Genomic DNA, 17071 nt, shown 5'->3' on the forward strand with positions numbered 1-17071 from the left:
ATGGCTGGAGCTGTGCATTCTAAAGCCAGGAGCCTGAAGCTTCTTCCAGGTCTCCCACGCAGGTGCAGGGGCCCAAGGACTTGGGCCATCTTCTACTGCTTTCCCAGGCCACAGCACAGCTGTGTTGGAAGTGGAGCAGCTGGGTCTCAAACCAGCACCCATATAGGATGCCAGCACTTCAGGCCAGGGCGTTAACATACTGCACCACAGTGCCAGTCCCTAACTTATCTTTTAATTCCATTTTCCACAAACTTTTCCATCTTCCCAAATCAAAATGGAGTGAGGAAAAGTTAAATTACACAAAGTGAAGCCATCAACATAACCTGAAGGCAGGGAATGCCAGACCTTCAACTGCAAACCCACACGGAGCAGTCGCCAGGCCGCAGCACGCACCTGTCCACGTCTGTTCATGATGACTGGCTTCTCAGCTGTGGTGCTTACAAATGTGCATTAGTTCTGTTAACCCTCACGAGCCCTGATAATATGAGTAATTCTTTAACTGAATATCATAATTGTGTTATAAAACCTGAGCGAGATAAAATATTATGATGTTTTGGTAAACATAGAATCTCACCCCTGGTGAGAGTATTACAATATTGGCTTCCCCAATTAACTATAAATGTTTTCTCAATGCGGGGTAAAGAACCAAACTCCCACAGAACAAAAGTAGGAAGGCGTCGCAAACGTCTGCTGTCACACAGCTCGACAGTAGTAAGTGCAACGTAGGACTTGTCAGTCAAGGGGAAGAAAGGAACACCAGGACAGAGACTGTCTTTCCAATGAGAGCTTTTATTGCTTACACACCAGGGGGTTTTATCACACTCTCATCAGCATGCTCATTGAGGTCAATATACTTATCAGTACCAATATACTTATCAATCTATACTAACTTTACACTTATCACTAAACTTAACACCACTACTTAATGTGACTTAACTACTTAACTTAGCTGCTTAGCTTAACGTAACACTTAGCTTAACTACTTGGCCTAATCACCTAAGTTAACATAATTACTTAACACACTTATCAACATCACTAATATCACTATCAATAATGTCAATAATATCACTTATCATAACTTATAGCTAACTTAACACACTTACTGAATTACTTAGCTTAACATTAACTACTTATCTTAACATATATAGCTAATCTTAACAATATCACTTATTGGCCAGAAAATCAATATTCTTATACCATAAGTCACAACAAACACTATTGAAATAATCTTAAGTACTATCACAATGAACAATACAAGCACAGCAAAAGATTCAATACACAACATTGGTTTGCTGTGATCTAGGCTCCTATCACTGTCAGGAAAAAGTGTCAGTGTTCAAGGTCCAGGGCTCCATGTCTCGGCAGAGACGGATCTTGGATCAGTCACTCACAGGCAGGAAGTCGTGGGAAGGCTGTCACTCTGGGCAGTAGGCTCAAAGTTCCCAGGCTGACGGCCAGGCGAGAAGTTGGAGAGGTCCCCAGCTCTGTGGTCAGGTCTGGCAGCAGGCTGATAAGGAGTCCAGGCCAGGCGGTGAGGCGGCATCTCGGCTGGTCAGGCACGGAGGCAGGACAGCAATGCAGCAGCTCCAGATGGCCTCTTGATCCCGTTGTCACCTTGGGCCACGTAGCAAAAGCTAGTGGGCTGGCTCTTCGACTCCAAATGCAAGGAGTTCCAGAGGTTCACTAGCACTGGGCCACGCACACACACACTCACACACACAGTGGGGTTACAGCTCAGGGACAGCTCTGCAGGTCGGCTTGTGCTGCTACCTGCTCCGTGCAGAGTAGCGGCTGCCTCTTCAGCTCTGGATGTGTGGAGATCCAGAGGTTCACACACACACACACCAGGCCATGATCCCTGAGAGGATGGAGAGTGGTGCCAGGGCTCCCTTTTTATCCTCATTCTCCAGGAGTCCTCCAGCTTGCCGTCTTCCAACTTGTTGTCCAGTCAACGCTGTTTCCTCCTTGCTTGCAGTTGGACAGTCCAGTCAATACTGCTCCCAACTTACTTAGGTTTGAATGGTCCGTCAGCGTGGGTAGGGGGGCATTGTCCACAGCACACTGTTATCTGACTGACCAGAGTTGTCTGCTTGGTGTGATTAGGAGTGTCTCCCTAACAGCCGTTAGGCATTGCCTCAGCTCCTGACTTACAACTCCACTTACTTTTATTTTTGTGGCTAGTGGCAACTTCTTAACTCAGTGTTTTACTGTGTTTCCACAGTTCATCTCCTTTCCAGGTAGGCGGTGATCCCTGATTCTTTTTGAGATTCCTGGGGGATTCTCCACAGAAGGAGACAGAAAGCCATTTAAGATTGATTGATTGATTATATATGTATATATATAATTTGCTTTAAACATAAGACAAATGTTCAAACTCCATCATTGGAGCAATGTAAATTAACACCACTGAAACACTACTTCTAACCAATCAGATTAGCAGACGTCAAACATAGAAAACAGTGCGGGGTGTGGCAGGGCATCAGGAAACAGGCCCGCCTGTAAAATGCAGGTCACACCACCCCCACAGCGCGGTCCGGGAGCCCCAGCAGAGCCCCGCCAGGATTCACGAGTCTGGCCCAGGAATGGCTAAGAGAAGCAGCCACATGGCCAACAGCATGAAAGCGGGGTGCTCACTCTACCTGTGGAAGCGTTGTTTGTGAATGCAAAATACTGCAGCTAACCCAGTGCCCACAGCACAGAGAGGCCGAGAAACCACGCCCTGGGTCCCACGCAGCTGACAGCAGAGTGGGCAGGGCCCGCACACGGTGCAGAGATGGGAGGTGAAGAGAGCAACGTGGCAGGAAGGTGTCCACAGTGGGCGACTCTGGGAGGCGGCCCAGCTGGACAGCATCCAGAAACTGCAGTGCCCAGACAGAGCACCCGGGACAACAGACCGCCCGTGTGGCCCAGCCCCCAGGGGCCCTCAGTGTGGGGAGCGAGCCTCGGACAGAGCACAGACGCCCGGCCGGGAGCTGACCGAGCGGTGGGAGCTCATGCAGGTGCGGCCTTCCCGGCTCCCTGCAGCACTCCGGCCTCAAGGGCGTGGGGCTGGGGAGAGAATCCTTTGCCTGGTCCTGGACAGCAACTTAAATCAATACGCAGACAGGCAGAAGCTGGTGCGTCCAGGCAGAAAGCTACTCACTAGCTTACGGCAGAAATAAAAAAAAGAAACTTCTCAGTGCCAACAACGGAAAACGATTCAGAGAGGAAGAAAACGTGGAAGTGGGAAAGAGGGACTCGGGGATGCAAATGAGGCCCCCAGAGTCCAAGTAAACAAAGAACCAGAGGAAGTCCTGAAGGCAGGAAGATGGGTGGCGGGGTCCACTCCCAGCAGCAGCAGGACCAAGGTCTCACGGTGACGGGCACCCAAGGCCGACCCTGGAGGAGGAAGCATGGCCAAGTGCAGACTCCCAGGCCACCACACTCACTGAGAGGCCGAGTTCCTCCTGGCCCTGTGACGTCCCTCACCACACCCTGAAGCCCACAGACCACAACCACCACCACCACCACCACCACCCCCCCCCCCCCCAGGGCTAGAGGTTCTGAATCAGGAACTCCGATGGGGAGGGAGGGGCCGCCACCACACTGATCCCAACCAGGGAAGCAGAGGGCCCTCCAGGCCTTCCCTGGGGCGGGGGGATGTAGCACCTCTGCTCCCACCCTTGGCAGGCCCCCACCTGTGCAGGCCCCAGCTTGCTGAGCTGGGGTACCGGGAGAAGGAGCTGGGAGAGGAAAGCACGGACCAAAGCCAGCCTCCCACGGGACACTGCTCCACCCAAGTCACACGGGGGTGGGGCCTGACCTGATGCGCCTGCCTCAACTCCCTGTCCCTCTCACAGACCCACCCTTCCTGGCGAATGTCTCCACCACAGGGCAGTGCACGGTGTCCCTACCAGGCCCAGTCTGTGGGAACAGGGGTTTTGTGCAGGGCCAGGAGAATGGGAGACTGTGTGAGTCTCTGCAGAGAGCGTCCCTGCTCCGTGCTGCCCAAAGCCACCAGCCCGTTTCCCTCAGTGGGACTCCCGTCTCCAGGCATGGGGCCAGCGTGGACAGTGAGGGTTGGGCGAGCCCCACGCCACCCTTGTTCTCACTGCTGCCAGCAGAGGCTGGGGAGGGGAGAGGCGGGTGGCAGGGAGTGAGTGGGGGGAGTGGCTGGGGTGGTTCCCCCACACGTGATGATGGTTTGAGGACATGGCCGAGCCGACCTCACGTGTGGCTCCATGAACACAGACAGCTTTGAGGGGTCGGGAAGCAGACCTCCCCTCCCCTGACCAAAACAAACTGCTAATGGGAGTGATCCACTTACAGCTACCGGCACCAGGGACCACATGGCCGCTCTCTCCCCAGTTCCTGGACTGGAGCCCGCACCTGACCTCCATGAACTCACTCCCAGGAGGGCTCGGGGCACCTGCTCCCTGGAACCACGGGATCCAACGTGTGCCTTCTCCAGCTTCAGAGAACTGTGTCCCAGCTCACGGCCTCTCCTGCCTGGACCCAGCGTCCCCAACTCTGCCTAAGCCCAGCCTGGACCTTCTGGACTGCACATACAAGCCAGGACCCCTCCCCCACCCAGGTAGCAGTACCGTTGGGGAGATGGGCTGAGAAGCAGGGGTCCCAGCAGAGGTCAGCCCACCTCTGCAGGCCAGGGCCAGAAAAGGGAGGTGAATAGGGTGGGAGCTGCCAGCAGGAACAGGAGCAAGGGGGGCAGGTGTGGGGGTGGGGCACAGGGGCAGCTGAGTGCCTCCCAGGGAGACCGGCTGACACCCTCACAACCCTCTGGGGTGTGATCCTGACCACACCTGTCCCACAGGTGGGCCAAGGTTCTGGGGCTGGGATTCGACCTGATCCCTGGCCACACTGTCTCCAAGACAGGGCCTGTGGAGCCGCCCAGGGATGAGTTTCCTCCTCCCAAGATACGGTGCTGAGCCCTGGCCAGCGCCCTGTGAGCACGAGGGACAGCCCTTCCCCTGGCCTGGCCCCCGGGCTCCACACACGACCCTCCCCCGGGGGCCCTGGGATGGGAGGAGCTGCTGGGGCAGAGGCCAACTCACAGGCGTGGACGTCCACCCTGCGCCTTCTTCTAACCAAGATCTGTTTGTTAAATCAGAACCTCAGGGCCGGCGCTGTGCCATAGCAGGTAGACCCACCGCCTGCAGCACCAGCACCCCGCATGGACACTGTTCTAGTCCTGGCTGCTCCACTTCCAATCCAGCTCCCTGCTAATGCACCTGGGGAAGCAGCGGGGGATGGCCCAGGTGTTTCAGCCCCTGCACCCATGTGTAGACCTGGATGAAGCTCCAGGCTCCTGGCTTGGGGCAGCCTGGTGCAGCCCTGGCATTTTGGCCACTGGCCACTAAACCAGCAGACAAAAGCTTCCTCCCTCTCTCTCTCTTTCTCTTCCTCTCTAGCTCTCCCTCCGCAAGACTTATTATTTTAAGATAAGAATGATATGGTGAGAAACACGGCCCAGGCTCTTGACCCTTCAGGAAAGCGTCCTGAGCCTCCGGCCCACTTGGGGACACTCCCGCAGGTCCCCCCACTGAGGGCCATCAGGTTCCCAGCTGCGGTGTGGATCCGGGAGCCGGGAGCCGGGCTGTGGGCGGCCCGGGGTGGACACACAGAGGTGACCCCGAGCAGAGGAGCAGGACAACAGCCACGCAGGGTCGCGCCCGCGGCTTTTATTAATGGCAGAGAACCTGTTCCGTGGAGGCCGCACCCGTGCGCGCGGGGCCCCTGGTCCTCACGCCCGCCGGCCGCCCGGCCTGGACCCAGGGCTCCGGGACACAGGCGGGGGACGCGCTGCTCCTTCGTTCGCAGTGGCCAGGCCCGCTGGACACACGCAGTTGCGGCGGACGCCCGGGTCGGCGCATCTTGGCCGCGGTTCCAGAGGGTTGGGGTCGGGGACAGGGCGGATCTGGGGGCGGGGACTGGGCCTGGCGGGGCGGAGCTGGGGGTGGTGCCGGTGCTTGAGGGGCGTGGCCTGGCGGGGCGGGGCTCAGAGCAGCCGCAGCAGTGCCAGCGCGACACCGGCGGTGAGGGCCCAGGGGGTGGCGGCCAGGGCCCCGCCCGAGTTCGTGTTCTCAGGGATCTGGGCGGCCTTGCTGCAGCTGAGCTGCCGGAAGACGATGTTCCCTATCGTGGTGTTCTGTGTCTCCAGGAGCCCGCAGAGGTCGTCGGTGATGTCGGAGCAGCCTTTGACCCGCAGCGTGAAGTTCGTGAAGTTCTCCGTGTCTCTGGTCCCTAGAGGCGGGGGCACCTGAGCGCCCAGCCAGCTGCATGGCCAGGGCCGCGGCGCTCGGAACTCGCCTGCCCCTCCAGGTCAGCCATCAGGGCAGTGAGACAGGTGCGGCCGACCCAAGGTAGACGGGCAGGCACTGCTGCCCCACCCAGGAGGACCGGGCCTGGGTCCTCATCCAGGCCGGGCCCAGACCCCACTCCTCTCTGGACCTGAGTGCTACCTGCCTCAGTTTCCCCTGAGCAGAAGCAAAAGCAGCCAGAAGGGATGTGATAACCGCATGCAGACAGAGCAAGAAGGGAGGGCAGTGCCAGCCCCAGAAGGGGTGGACACCAGGCCCCGGGGAAAGTGGTTACTGCCATCAGCCTGAGAGCCTGGGCACTGGGGGCTGGGCTAGTGTGTTAGGAATACACGGGAACCAAGGCTGTTGTATAGCGGGTAAAGCCGCGGCCAGCAGTGCCAGCATCCCACATGGGCGCCAATTTGAGACCCAGCTGCTCCTCTTCCCATCCAGCTCTCTGCTATGGCCTGCAAAGGCAGTAGAAGATGGCCCAAGTCCTTGGGCCCCTGCACCTGCATGGGAGACCAGGAAGAAGCTCCTGGCTTCAGATTGGCGCAGCTCGGCCATTGCGGCCATCTAGGGAGTGAACCAGCAAATGAAAGACCTCTCTATCTGTCTCTACCTCTCTCTCTCTGCCACTGCTCTCTCTCTCTGTGATTCTGCCTTTCAAATAAATAAATAAATCTTAAAAAAAAAAAAAGGAAGACATGGGCCTGTGCATTTCTCTGCTGCGTTTTTTAAAAAGTGACCTTGGAATCACTTCTCTCCTTTTGGCTAAGATCAAGTGTAGTAAAAAGTGACCTTGGGCGGGGCCAATGCAGTGGCTCACTAGGCGAATCCTCTGCCTGTAGCACCGGCATCCCATAGGAGCGCTGGATTCTGTCCCGGTTGCTCCTTTTCCAGTCCAGCTCTCTGCTGTGGCCCGGGACTGCAGTGGAGGATGGCCCAGGTGCTTGGGCCCTGCACCACAAGGGAGACCAGGAGGAAGCACCTGGCTCCTGGTGAAAAAGACCTTTCTCGCTGTCTCTCTCTCTCACAGTCTAACACTATTTGTCAAATAAATAAACGAAAAAAAAATTTTTTAAGTGACCTTGGTCAAAAATGAGCAAAAAAAGTTCACATATGTGATGGCGTTGACCCAAGCCAAGCTCTGTGAGGAAAAACCTCCAGGGCCCTGGAGCAGAGGACACAGGGACAGGACACGCCAAGTCCCCGGCCACACAGCTCCCAGCCCCAGAGTTAAAACCCACAGCAATGTAGACATCCCAGGGAGGTTAAAGCACAAAGAGCCATGCCCACTGGGATTCCCAGTATTCCAGGAAATACGTGAGGAGCTGGGGGCAGCTGTGGTTCCACTGTACAGACCCCCAGAGTCCAGCTGGAGAGAGGCCCCGTGTGCACTGAGGACCTGGTGATGCTGAGGCCAGCCAGGCAGACCACTGAGAAATCCAGGACTGCAATTAACATCCATGCCTGATGCCCACATGGCCCTGGGGAAGCCTGCGCCCCCTGCTGGTGAGAAGCAGACATGCAAGGCTCTGAGCTCTGCAGGACCTGCCCCTGCCAGGGACCCATCCATGAGGGTCCAGGCCTGCTGCTGTGGGACCTGGTCGGCTGTGTAGAGCAGCAGAACCCACTTGCTGTCGTCGGCAAGGACGATTGGTTGGATTTGGAAGCCGAATTTGACACTTTCCACCAGGGGACCCCGCCCGCTAAGTTTGCACTACGCCAAATGTGACAGGTAGAAGAGTGCAGCTGTGCAGAGGCCACCCCACCCCACCTGTGGAATGAAGCAGCCTGGTGACTGACAGCCAGCACAGGTGGAGGCCCTGGGCCAGCAGCAGGGGAAGCAGCCCTGCCCTGAGAAGGCAGCCCTGAGACAGCACTGGAGCCTCTCTCCCGCTCACAGGCATCCTGGCCCCGTCCCCGTGTCAGGCTGCCTCCCCCACCTCTCTGTGAACCTGCATCTCAGGACCCCCGGAGGAACTGGATCCCAAGACATACCTTGCACGACTTCTGCAAGCCCATCGACGCACCGTTCGTCTGGGTTACACCTCACGAAACTCTCCTCACAGGAGGTGTCGTTAACCCCTATACAACCAGGGCACTGTGTGTCGCCGGTCCCTTCAGTCGGAACGTCTGCAAGGGAAGAGGCCTTATCACGACCATGCTGTCAGGACGGAGCGACTGCATCCCGGCCTCCACACCACCCTGGTCACCACTGAAGACCCAGACCCCCAGGTCTGCCCCGACAGCCCATCCTGTCTCTGAGCGTGTGGGGTATAGGCTGAGAAGAGAAAGGTGGGCCCAACCTGTCCTGACTGTTGGTGTCCTGGTGTGTGACAGTTGCTAAATCTGCTGTTCAAGCAGGAGAAGATAAATAAGCCTCATTTTTAAAACACAGGCTTCGGGGTGCAGGCACTGCAGTGTAGCGGGTAGCCAGCATCTCATATGAGTCCCGGCTGCTCCTCTTCTGATCCAGCTCTCTGCTATGGCTGGGAAGGCAGTGGAGGATGACCCAGGTGCTAGGGTCCTGCATCCACATGGGAGACCTGGAAGAAGCTCCTGGCTCCTGGCTTCAAATCGGCCCAGCTCAAGCCATGTGGCAATTTGCAGAGTGAACCAGCGGATGGAAGATTTCTCTCTCTCTCTCTGCCTCTGCCTCACTGTAATTCTTTCAAATAGATAAATAAAAATCTTAAAACAAACAAACAAACCACGACTTCAGCCCCGAGCAGTGCAGCGGTTCTCACACGGGGGTTCAGGAACCCCGAGCCCTGGGCTCTTCTGGGGGGCTGAGTTAACCACTTCGGGCCAGCACCACACTGCCTGTGCCTCATTCTCTCTCCCTCACAAACAGGGTGGGGTTGTCCACACGGGAATGCACACACGTGTGAGCCTCCAGCCGTCTCGCATGTGACAATGCCACACTCCTCACTGCTGTGTTTATCTGTCAAGTACATGCTGATGGGTAAGGTGCTGCCTGCTGTTTTGGGTGAACTAATGCAGGTTTATAAACTTCCTTAGCTGGAACTTCCCAGACAGTAAATACTGACAGGGGGAGTGCACGTAAACCAGAGTTCTCTGGACTCCTCAGTAATGTGGGAGACCTGAGTCCTAACAGGGCCCTGGGATCCCGAAGTCTGAGAACTGCTGGGGAGCGCCAGGTGCTGCTCCCAGGGGAGGCGTGGGCACAGCAGGGAGACCCCTCTGGGGGCGCCTGATCCCTAACGCAGCACCTGGACCCCCTAAGTCCTGGCTGCACCCTGACTCCAGTTCCTGCTGAGGAGCAGCGTGGAGCAGCCAGTGAGGACTCAAGGACTAGAATTCCTCCTGCACCACCACGGGGAGACCTAGATGCTCCCAGTCCTGCCTGGCCTGGCCCCGCCTCTGCTGTTGGGGAATGTGGGCGTGAACAGGCAAATGGAAGACTTCTCTCTGGCTCTGTGTCGCCTGAGATAAAATGAAAATACATGAATACTAAATGCATCCCCCCACAGCCTCCCTGTCTGTCCCTGCTGGCAGTGCTGTCTGCCCTGCAGTTCTCATGCCCCTCTGTCAATCAGGTGTGAGTGTCATTCAGATGTGACAGGAGGGCCTGGCCTGCAGGTGGCCCCCAAGGACAGGGAGCACAGGTGGCCCAGCAAGGGGACCATGGCGCTGGCACCCACCTGGGGTTGGAGGGGGGATGGTGCTATTGCAGGCTTCTCCATTGCAGCACTGGCTTGACAACCAGGCTGTTTGCCCAGCAGCTCCCCGGACAAAAAAGCCCGGAGACGTAGGCAACAGTGAGCAGTTGATTGCAGAGCAGGCCAGGTCCTGGAAACGTGTGGGAGGTGAGGCTGCACAGAGACAAACACAGACTGTTAGTCCCTGGGGAGGAGAGGCCGTGGGGACCTGGGACCCTGAAGAGCAGCGGCTTCTGGCCAGCGCACACACGCTCCCCTCAGCGCAGTGCAGGTTTGGACGCAGCGGCGAGGGTTCCTGGGAAGAGAAAGCTGCTGCTCCATCAGCCACACCTGTGCAGCAGGGGAGCAGCAGAAATGCAGGCAGACCCAGGAGAGGGCGGGCCCTACAAGTGGGCGGTCCAAGTGACCGCCTGGAGACCACCCTCCAGTCCTAAATGAGCCAGTGCTGTGGCACAGCGGGTAACGCTGCCACCTGCAGGGCCAGCATCCTATATGCGCACAGGTTCAAGTCCCAGCTGCTCCACTTCCCATCCAGCTCTCTGCTATTGCTTGGGAAAGCAGTAGAAGAAGATCCAGTTCCTTGTGACCCTGCACCCATGTGAGAGACCCAGAGGAAGCTCCTGCCTCCTGGCTTCAGATTGGTGCAGCAGCCGCCGTTATAGCCATTCGGGGAGTGAACCAGTGGATGAAAGACCCCTCTCTCTCTCTTTCACTCTCTCTCTCTCTCTTTCACTCTCTGTTATGCCTCTCCTTCTCTGTGTGTAATGCTGACTCTCAAATAAATAAATAAATCTTTTTTAAAAATGAGAATAATCAGCTGGTGCCACAGCTCACTAGGCTAATCCTCCGCCTGCGGTGCCGGCGCACCAGGTTCTAGTCCGGGTCGGGGCGCCGGATTCAGTCCCGGTTGCCCCTCTTCCAGGCCAGCTCTCTGCTGTGGCCCGGGATGCAGTGGAGGATGGCCCAAGAGCTTGGGCCCTGCACCCGCATGGGAGACCAAGAGAAGCACCTGGCTCCTGGCTTCGGATCAGCACGGTGCTCCAGCCGGCCACAGTGTGCCAGCCATGGCGGCCATTGGAGGGTGAACCAATGGCAAAGGAAGACCTTTCTCTCTGTCTCTCTCACTGTCCACTCTGCCTGTGAAAAAAAAAATGAGAATAATCAAACATATCTGCTACACCTTGTGTGCAAACCCAGGTGTTTCTGCCTGAGAACTGGACCCAGATGCAGCCAAGCTCCTGGGCCAGAGGTGTCCAGTTTGGTGCCCACTAGCCACAAGTGCCCACTTAAATGTAAATCCAGAGGCCAGCACTGTGGCACAGCTGGTTAAGCCGCTGCTTGCAATGCCAGCATCCATGCGGGCACCAGTCCATGTCCTGGCTGCTCCACTTCCAATCCAGCTCCCTGCTAACTCACATGGGAGAGCAGCTTGGGCCCTTGCACCCACGAGGGAGACCCAAGTGCAGCTCCTGGCTCCTGGCTTTGGCCTGGCCCAGCCCCAGCAGTTTCAGACATTCGGGGAGTGAACCAGCAGATGGATGGAATGTCTCCTTCTGTCTCTCACTCCCTCTCAGTAATTCTGCCTTTCAAATAAATAAGTCCTTTTTTGAATAAGGTGAATTGAGATGAATCAAGTTAAATTTAAAGTTAAGTTCCTCGGTCATACTAGCCGCATGTGCAGCAACGCTCAGGAGCCGCACGTGGACACTGTACAGGATGGCACTGATGTAGATGTTTCCATGGTTACAGACAGTACTGCTGACGGCCCTGGGCCAGTGGGTAGAAACACCAAGAACAGGAGAACAACTGAATGACAGCACAGGATGCAACCAGCCAGAGTCGGAGCAGGGCGGCTGCGGACGGATGCACCCATTTCTGCCACACATCCCGGGACAGAACCAAGAATGGAACAGGAGATGTTACAAAAATCAATCCCAACAGCAAACGGCAATGCGGAGACCTAGCCTGCATATTAATCACAGCATCACTGTGTCTTTCAAACAACCCAGAGAGTCTCAAGATGGCCCAAGTATTAGAAAAATGACAGAGTTACAGTTAATGTCTTAGCTATGATAACGGAACGCTAGTCATGTCTATTTAAAAGCTCTTATCAGAGATGACAGCCCGGCCTCATCTCAGGCCTCCCTCCCAGCCTGGCCGCCCTCCCCAACCCTGCTGAGGGCCAATCCCAGGGTGGGGGGCACACAGCCCAGGCTGACCTGCAGGCCAGCCGGCATAGGAAGCGATGCAGCTGGTGCTGGCGTCCGCAGGACACTCAGAGACAACACTGCCATCACAGGAGGAATCAAATGAGGAGCACTGCGGACAGTCCAGGGACCCTGCGGAGACAAAAGAGCCCACGTGGCTCCATCTGGTGAGAAAGAGACCACGCCCACTCAGGGTGAAGGAGGATGACGTCCCCCGCCTCTGGGGACCCCAAGACTGACAAGACAAGGAGCTCCCATCTGTTCACCATCCCACAGGCGGGGCCACTCCAAAGGCGGGGAGCACGGGGTGCCTTACCCACCCACGGGCCACTGCCTGAGAAGGCCAGGCCCCCAGGCAAGCTCCTGGTGATGCCCACCCACTCCTGTCACCTCCCGAAGCCCCCCTCATGTCACCCCCCCTCCTGTCACCCACCCCCTCCTGTCACCCCCCCTCCTGTCATCCCCCAGACGCCCCCCTTCTTTCACCCCCCGTCCTGTCATCCCCCAGTGCGGCCCCCACAGCGTCTCTCACCTCCGGGGGCCACAGCGAGCGCTGCGAGGAGACCGAGGACCAGGATGCCCTTCATGGTGCTGGAGCTGAGCCTCCTGAGGGCGGGGCCACGAGCCTGGAACCTGGAGGGACAGGGGAGGCAGCCGGGGCTGGCGGGGGCCTGTCGCCCTCAGGGGTGCAGACAGGAGCACAGAGCCCGACACCATCCACCCTGCTCTCATGTGCACCAGGAGCTCCCGGCCTCCACAGCTGCTGAGGCATCGCGCCCGTGTGAGACCCAGCCGGGGCACGGCCCGTGGAGCCACTCGGGTGTGACGTGGGCAGGCGACTGACTCCCTGGCCCTGTCCTCAGGGTCTGTCTTCAGCTGGGATCTCCCCACTGCACTCACTCGGCACTCAGCAGCTCTGTCCCCACCACCACAGGCACCCACCTCCTGAGCACTGACTGCTTCCAACACGAGACGCCCACCCCCTCCTGACACCCACCTGTCCACCCCCTCCTGTCACCCACCTGTCCACCCCCTCCTGTCACCCACCCGACACCCACCACCTCCTTCATCCACCTGACGCCCACCCCTCCTGTCACCCACCTGACGCCCACCCCTCCTGTCAACCATCCGACGCCCACCAACTCCTGTCATCCAGCTGGAAGAGCAGTCGGCCGGCCCTGCAGTGCTCTGCCTCATTACTCATTTACTCCATAAACTGTGGCCACAGCAACACAGATATTCAAGGTCAAGTTCATCGACACTACATGGGAAGCTCTGTTTCCCATGGCACAGGTCACATTCCCAGGGCTCAGGAGCCACTGTGTGGGGTGGGCAGGGGCACCCAGCACCCCCACCACTGCAGAAAGCCCCCTGGCTGCTGCCGTCCTTGGGCTGCTCGTCCCGCTCCGCAGGTGAGGAAGCCGCAGTGTGGAGGGAGAGCCACTGCCACACACCCAGCTGTGCTGCTCCCACATCCCGGGTCCAGTGTGACCAGGACAGCTGTGCCCCTCTGGAGAGGAGCCCACCTTCCCTGGGGAGCTACAAGCCCCTCCCACCTCACCACACACATCCACACCACACACACATGCCCCACCACACACTCACATCATACCACACATGCACACACCACATACATCACATGCACATCTACATATGCATGCACACATGCATGACACACATGTCACACACAACACAAAACACACCAATCACATCCCACAGCACCCACCACACATGCACACCATAGCACACACACATGTGTATGCTATAAATTCAGGCCACACATGCACATCCCATAACATGCCACACCACAAATTCACATCATCCCACACAAGCACACCATACCACATACACCACATACACATGTACATATGTATGCACACGTGCATAACACACAAGTCACACTCAACACACACAAGACACACCAATCACATCACACAACACCCCAAACAGATGGACACCACAGCACACTCATCACATGCAAATACACATACAGGCTGCACGTGCACATCATACAAACATGCCACATATGCTACAACAAACAGATCACATCACACACATGCCACATATACCACACATACACATGCCACACTACACCACAAACACAACACACATGCTGAACCACACACAACACACATCATGCCATGCACACATCACACACCACACATATATACATGCTATACCAAACACCCAACACATACCACAATCACCACACACATACAACACACTGCATGCCACATCCACACATGCTACATCCATGTCACACACATACCACACACCACACACCTGTGCCCTACGCATTATACACAGCCACACACCTGCTGCTCCTACTGCACCGTGACCCTGACTCACTGAGGGTTAGGGCAGAGGAAAGGCCCAGCCCATCAGCAGGAGGTCCCGTTTGTCCCCCACAGGAAACCCTGCCTCGTGGGGATCCTGGAGAGGGCACAGCACGCGTGGTCAGTCTGTGGCCAGGCCACGCCCTGGCCCTCTGAGCTGGCCCCCCTCCAGGCCTCTGCAGTCTCGTCTGAGTGCAGGAGACCTGAGCACGCTGAGTGGGCTCCCAGCCTAGAGGGCACAGGGCGTGTCCCCCAGGTGTGTACCTGCTGATCAGCCTCATCCTCAGAGGCCCGGGGGCCACACCCAGCCCAGGGCACATGGCCAACACGCAGACAGAGGTGACCGTGTGGTGGGACCCAGGGCCCTGACGGCCACCCCATGAGCGAGGAGTACGGGGTTGCTGCAGGTCATAGCAAGGCCCTTTGGAGGTGAGAAGAATGCCTTCCCACCACCAACTGCATCACCGAGCTCTCCCACAACCCGGCAGGGCCCTACCATGACGCAGGCTGGCGTCTCTCACACAGGGGAGTGCAGCTCAGGGGCTGTGAGGATGCAGCACCCACAGGGCCGCCCATAGAGATGGCACACACACACACATACACACACACACACACACACGAGCAGCACACAGAGGAAGCACAGAACACACAGCACACACAGCACTCAGAGTTAATGACAACAAAGCACGCCCCAGCCCACACCCTCCCGCCCTCCAGCTCCCACTGTCCTGAGCTGCTAACAGCAGAGCACAGGCCAGAGCACAAGCCATGAGAATGACCAGTCTGGGCACAGCCTGACAGGACCTAGGCCGGCCCTGGGTGCCCATCCTGGGTCTCAGCTTCCCCCAGGCTCAGCCCCAGCCATGCAGCCCCCACCTGATGATCCCGCCAGAGACACTCCCAGGCCAGGTGGGTCTGTGGAGGTACAGGGGTGTGAGGACCTTATATAGCCAGTGGCCACAGTCAGGAAGGGCGCTGCCTTCTGGGGAGGGGCCTCTCACATCCAGACTGTACCTTGACCGACAGCAGGGACATGGGCAGCTTAACCCTTTGCCAGCTGTGTCCTGTGCCCTCAGAGACCTGAGAGCAGAGGGATTCCAGCAACACTCGTCAAGGCCAGCTGCGGCCAACAGGCCAGGGGGCAGGTGTGAGGCTGGCAGCACCCACTGTGCGCTGTGGCCCAGGAAGCGGTCCCACAGCCAGTTCAGGCCTCCCAGAGCAGCCCCAGGTACAGGACAGAAACGTGGGAGGGTCCCGGTGGCACCCACAGGGGCAGGCTGGAACTCAGAACCCAGCTCCAGAGCGGGTCAGTTCCCCTGGGGCAGGAGTCCTGGCCTCTCTGTTCAGGGTCCCCGCCCTCCCCGGGGTCCCATAAGCCCACTGAGGAGCTGACAGCCCCAGGAGGCGGGACTGAAGGACAGGCTGATGGGGTCAGCGCCGGGCTCAACACAAACATCCCCCAGACCAGCAGGGAGTCCGGCTCTGCACTCGTCAGTGCATGGTCCACCCCGTCCCGTGCTCTCTGGCCTGAGCTCCTGCTCCGTGAACACAACACCAGGCACTACAGAGAGCTGCTGAGAGTTTCTCTCTCCTGGACTCCCGTCCTGTTCCACCAGGGCTTCCCAAGGCGACCTTTCAATAGCGGCACGTGGAGCTGCTCCCAGGTGGGGCCCCGGGGACCACTGGTCACCAGGGACACTGAGGACTCTGACATCCTGGACCCCCTCCCTGTCCAGGGCCTGGGAACGGTGCAGATGATGGCGCCCCCCCCCCCCACAGTACAGGCCAGGGAGGCCCCGTGGTCACCCTTCCCCCACAGAGCCTCGGGCATCCGGCCCCAGTTCCACCGTCTGCTGTCCTGCAGAGGATTGGCCACAGCAAGCCAGCACTCAGTGGGTCAGAGTCCGCCTGGGGGTGAGCCTGGAGCCACGGTGGGGAGTGGGCTTGTCCAGCAGAGTCCAGACGTGGTGGTCAGGGGTGTCTACCCCATTTCAGAGATACACGGAGAGGGTGCAGGGTGGGGCGGAACGTCCAGAGGAGGAACCCCGCCTGCAGCAGGGTCCAGGCCCAGAACTCACAGAAGGTCCCATGGCCGACATGCAGCCTGCCCACATGCTGCTGGGTTTCCTCTGGAAACTTCCATTCAGGGGCTCATTCCTCCAGCTCAGCAACATAAGATCCGGCTACAGTGCAGTTACGGTGCCTGAGACTCCCGACCCGGCCACACCAAGGAGTAAATGTGCGCGCCTTACACAAAAGCTTGTAGTAGTGCCCGGCTATACAAGGTGCCTGCCTATCCCGGGCTCAGTGCACCTGTACAAGGTGTCTGCCTGTCCCTCTCTGAGTGCACGCCTCTCTCAGGCTCAAAACTCAGCTATACAAGGTGCCTTCCTATCCCTGGCTCAGTGCCTGGCTGTTCAAGGTAGGCGCCTGTCCTGGCTCAGTGCACCTGTACAAGGTGTAGGCCTATCCCAGCTCAGCTCCCAGCTATACAAGGTGAGCACCAGTCCCAGCTCAGTGCACCTGTACAAAGTATGCCCCTG

At 57.9% G+C, this 17071-nt stretch overlaps 1 protein-coding gene across 1 annotated transcript; it reads right to left on the reverse strand.

Annotated features, from left to right (window-relative positions):
• Positions 1-5658: 5658 nt before the first annotated feature.
• LYPD8 (LY6/PLAUR domain containing 8) lies at positions 5659-15464 on the reverse strand. The gene is made up of 6 exons (XM_070075778.1): positions 15405-15464; positions 12725-12825; positions 12205-12324; positions 9968-10138; positions 8301-8435; positions 5659-6240 (listed from the first exon to the last, which is right to left on the reverse strand). Exons 2-6 carry the CDS (start codon positions 12777-12779, stop codon positions 5996-5998), a joined length of 726 nt encoding a protein of 241 aa, XP_069931879.1. The 5' UTR covers positions 12780-12825; positions 15405-15464; the 3' UTR covers positions 5659-5995.
• Positions 15465-17071: the final 1607 nt, after the last annotated feature.

The sequence above is a fragment of the Oryctolagus cuniculus genome, chromosome 6, assembly GCF_964237555.1.
Source record: "Oryctolagus cuniculus chromosome 6, mOryCun1.1, whole genome shotgun sequence".
NCBI lineage: Eukaryota > Metazoa > Chordata > Mammalia > Lagomorpha > Leporidae > Oryctolagus > Oryctolagus cuniculus.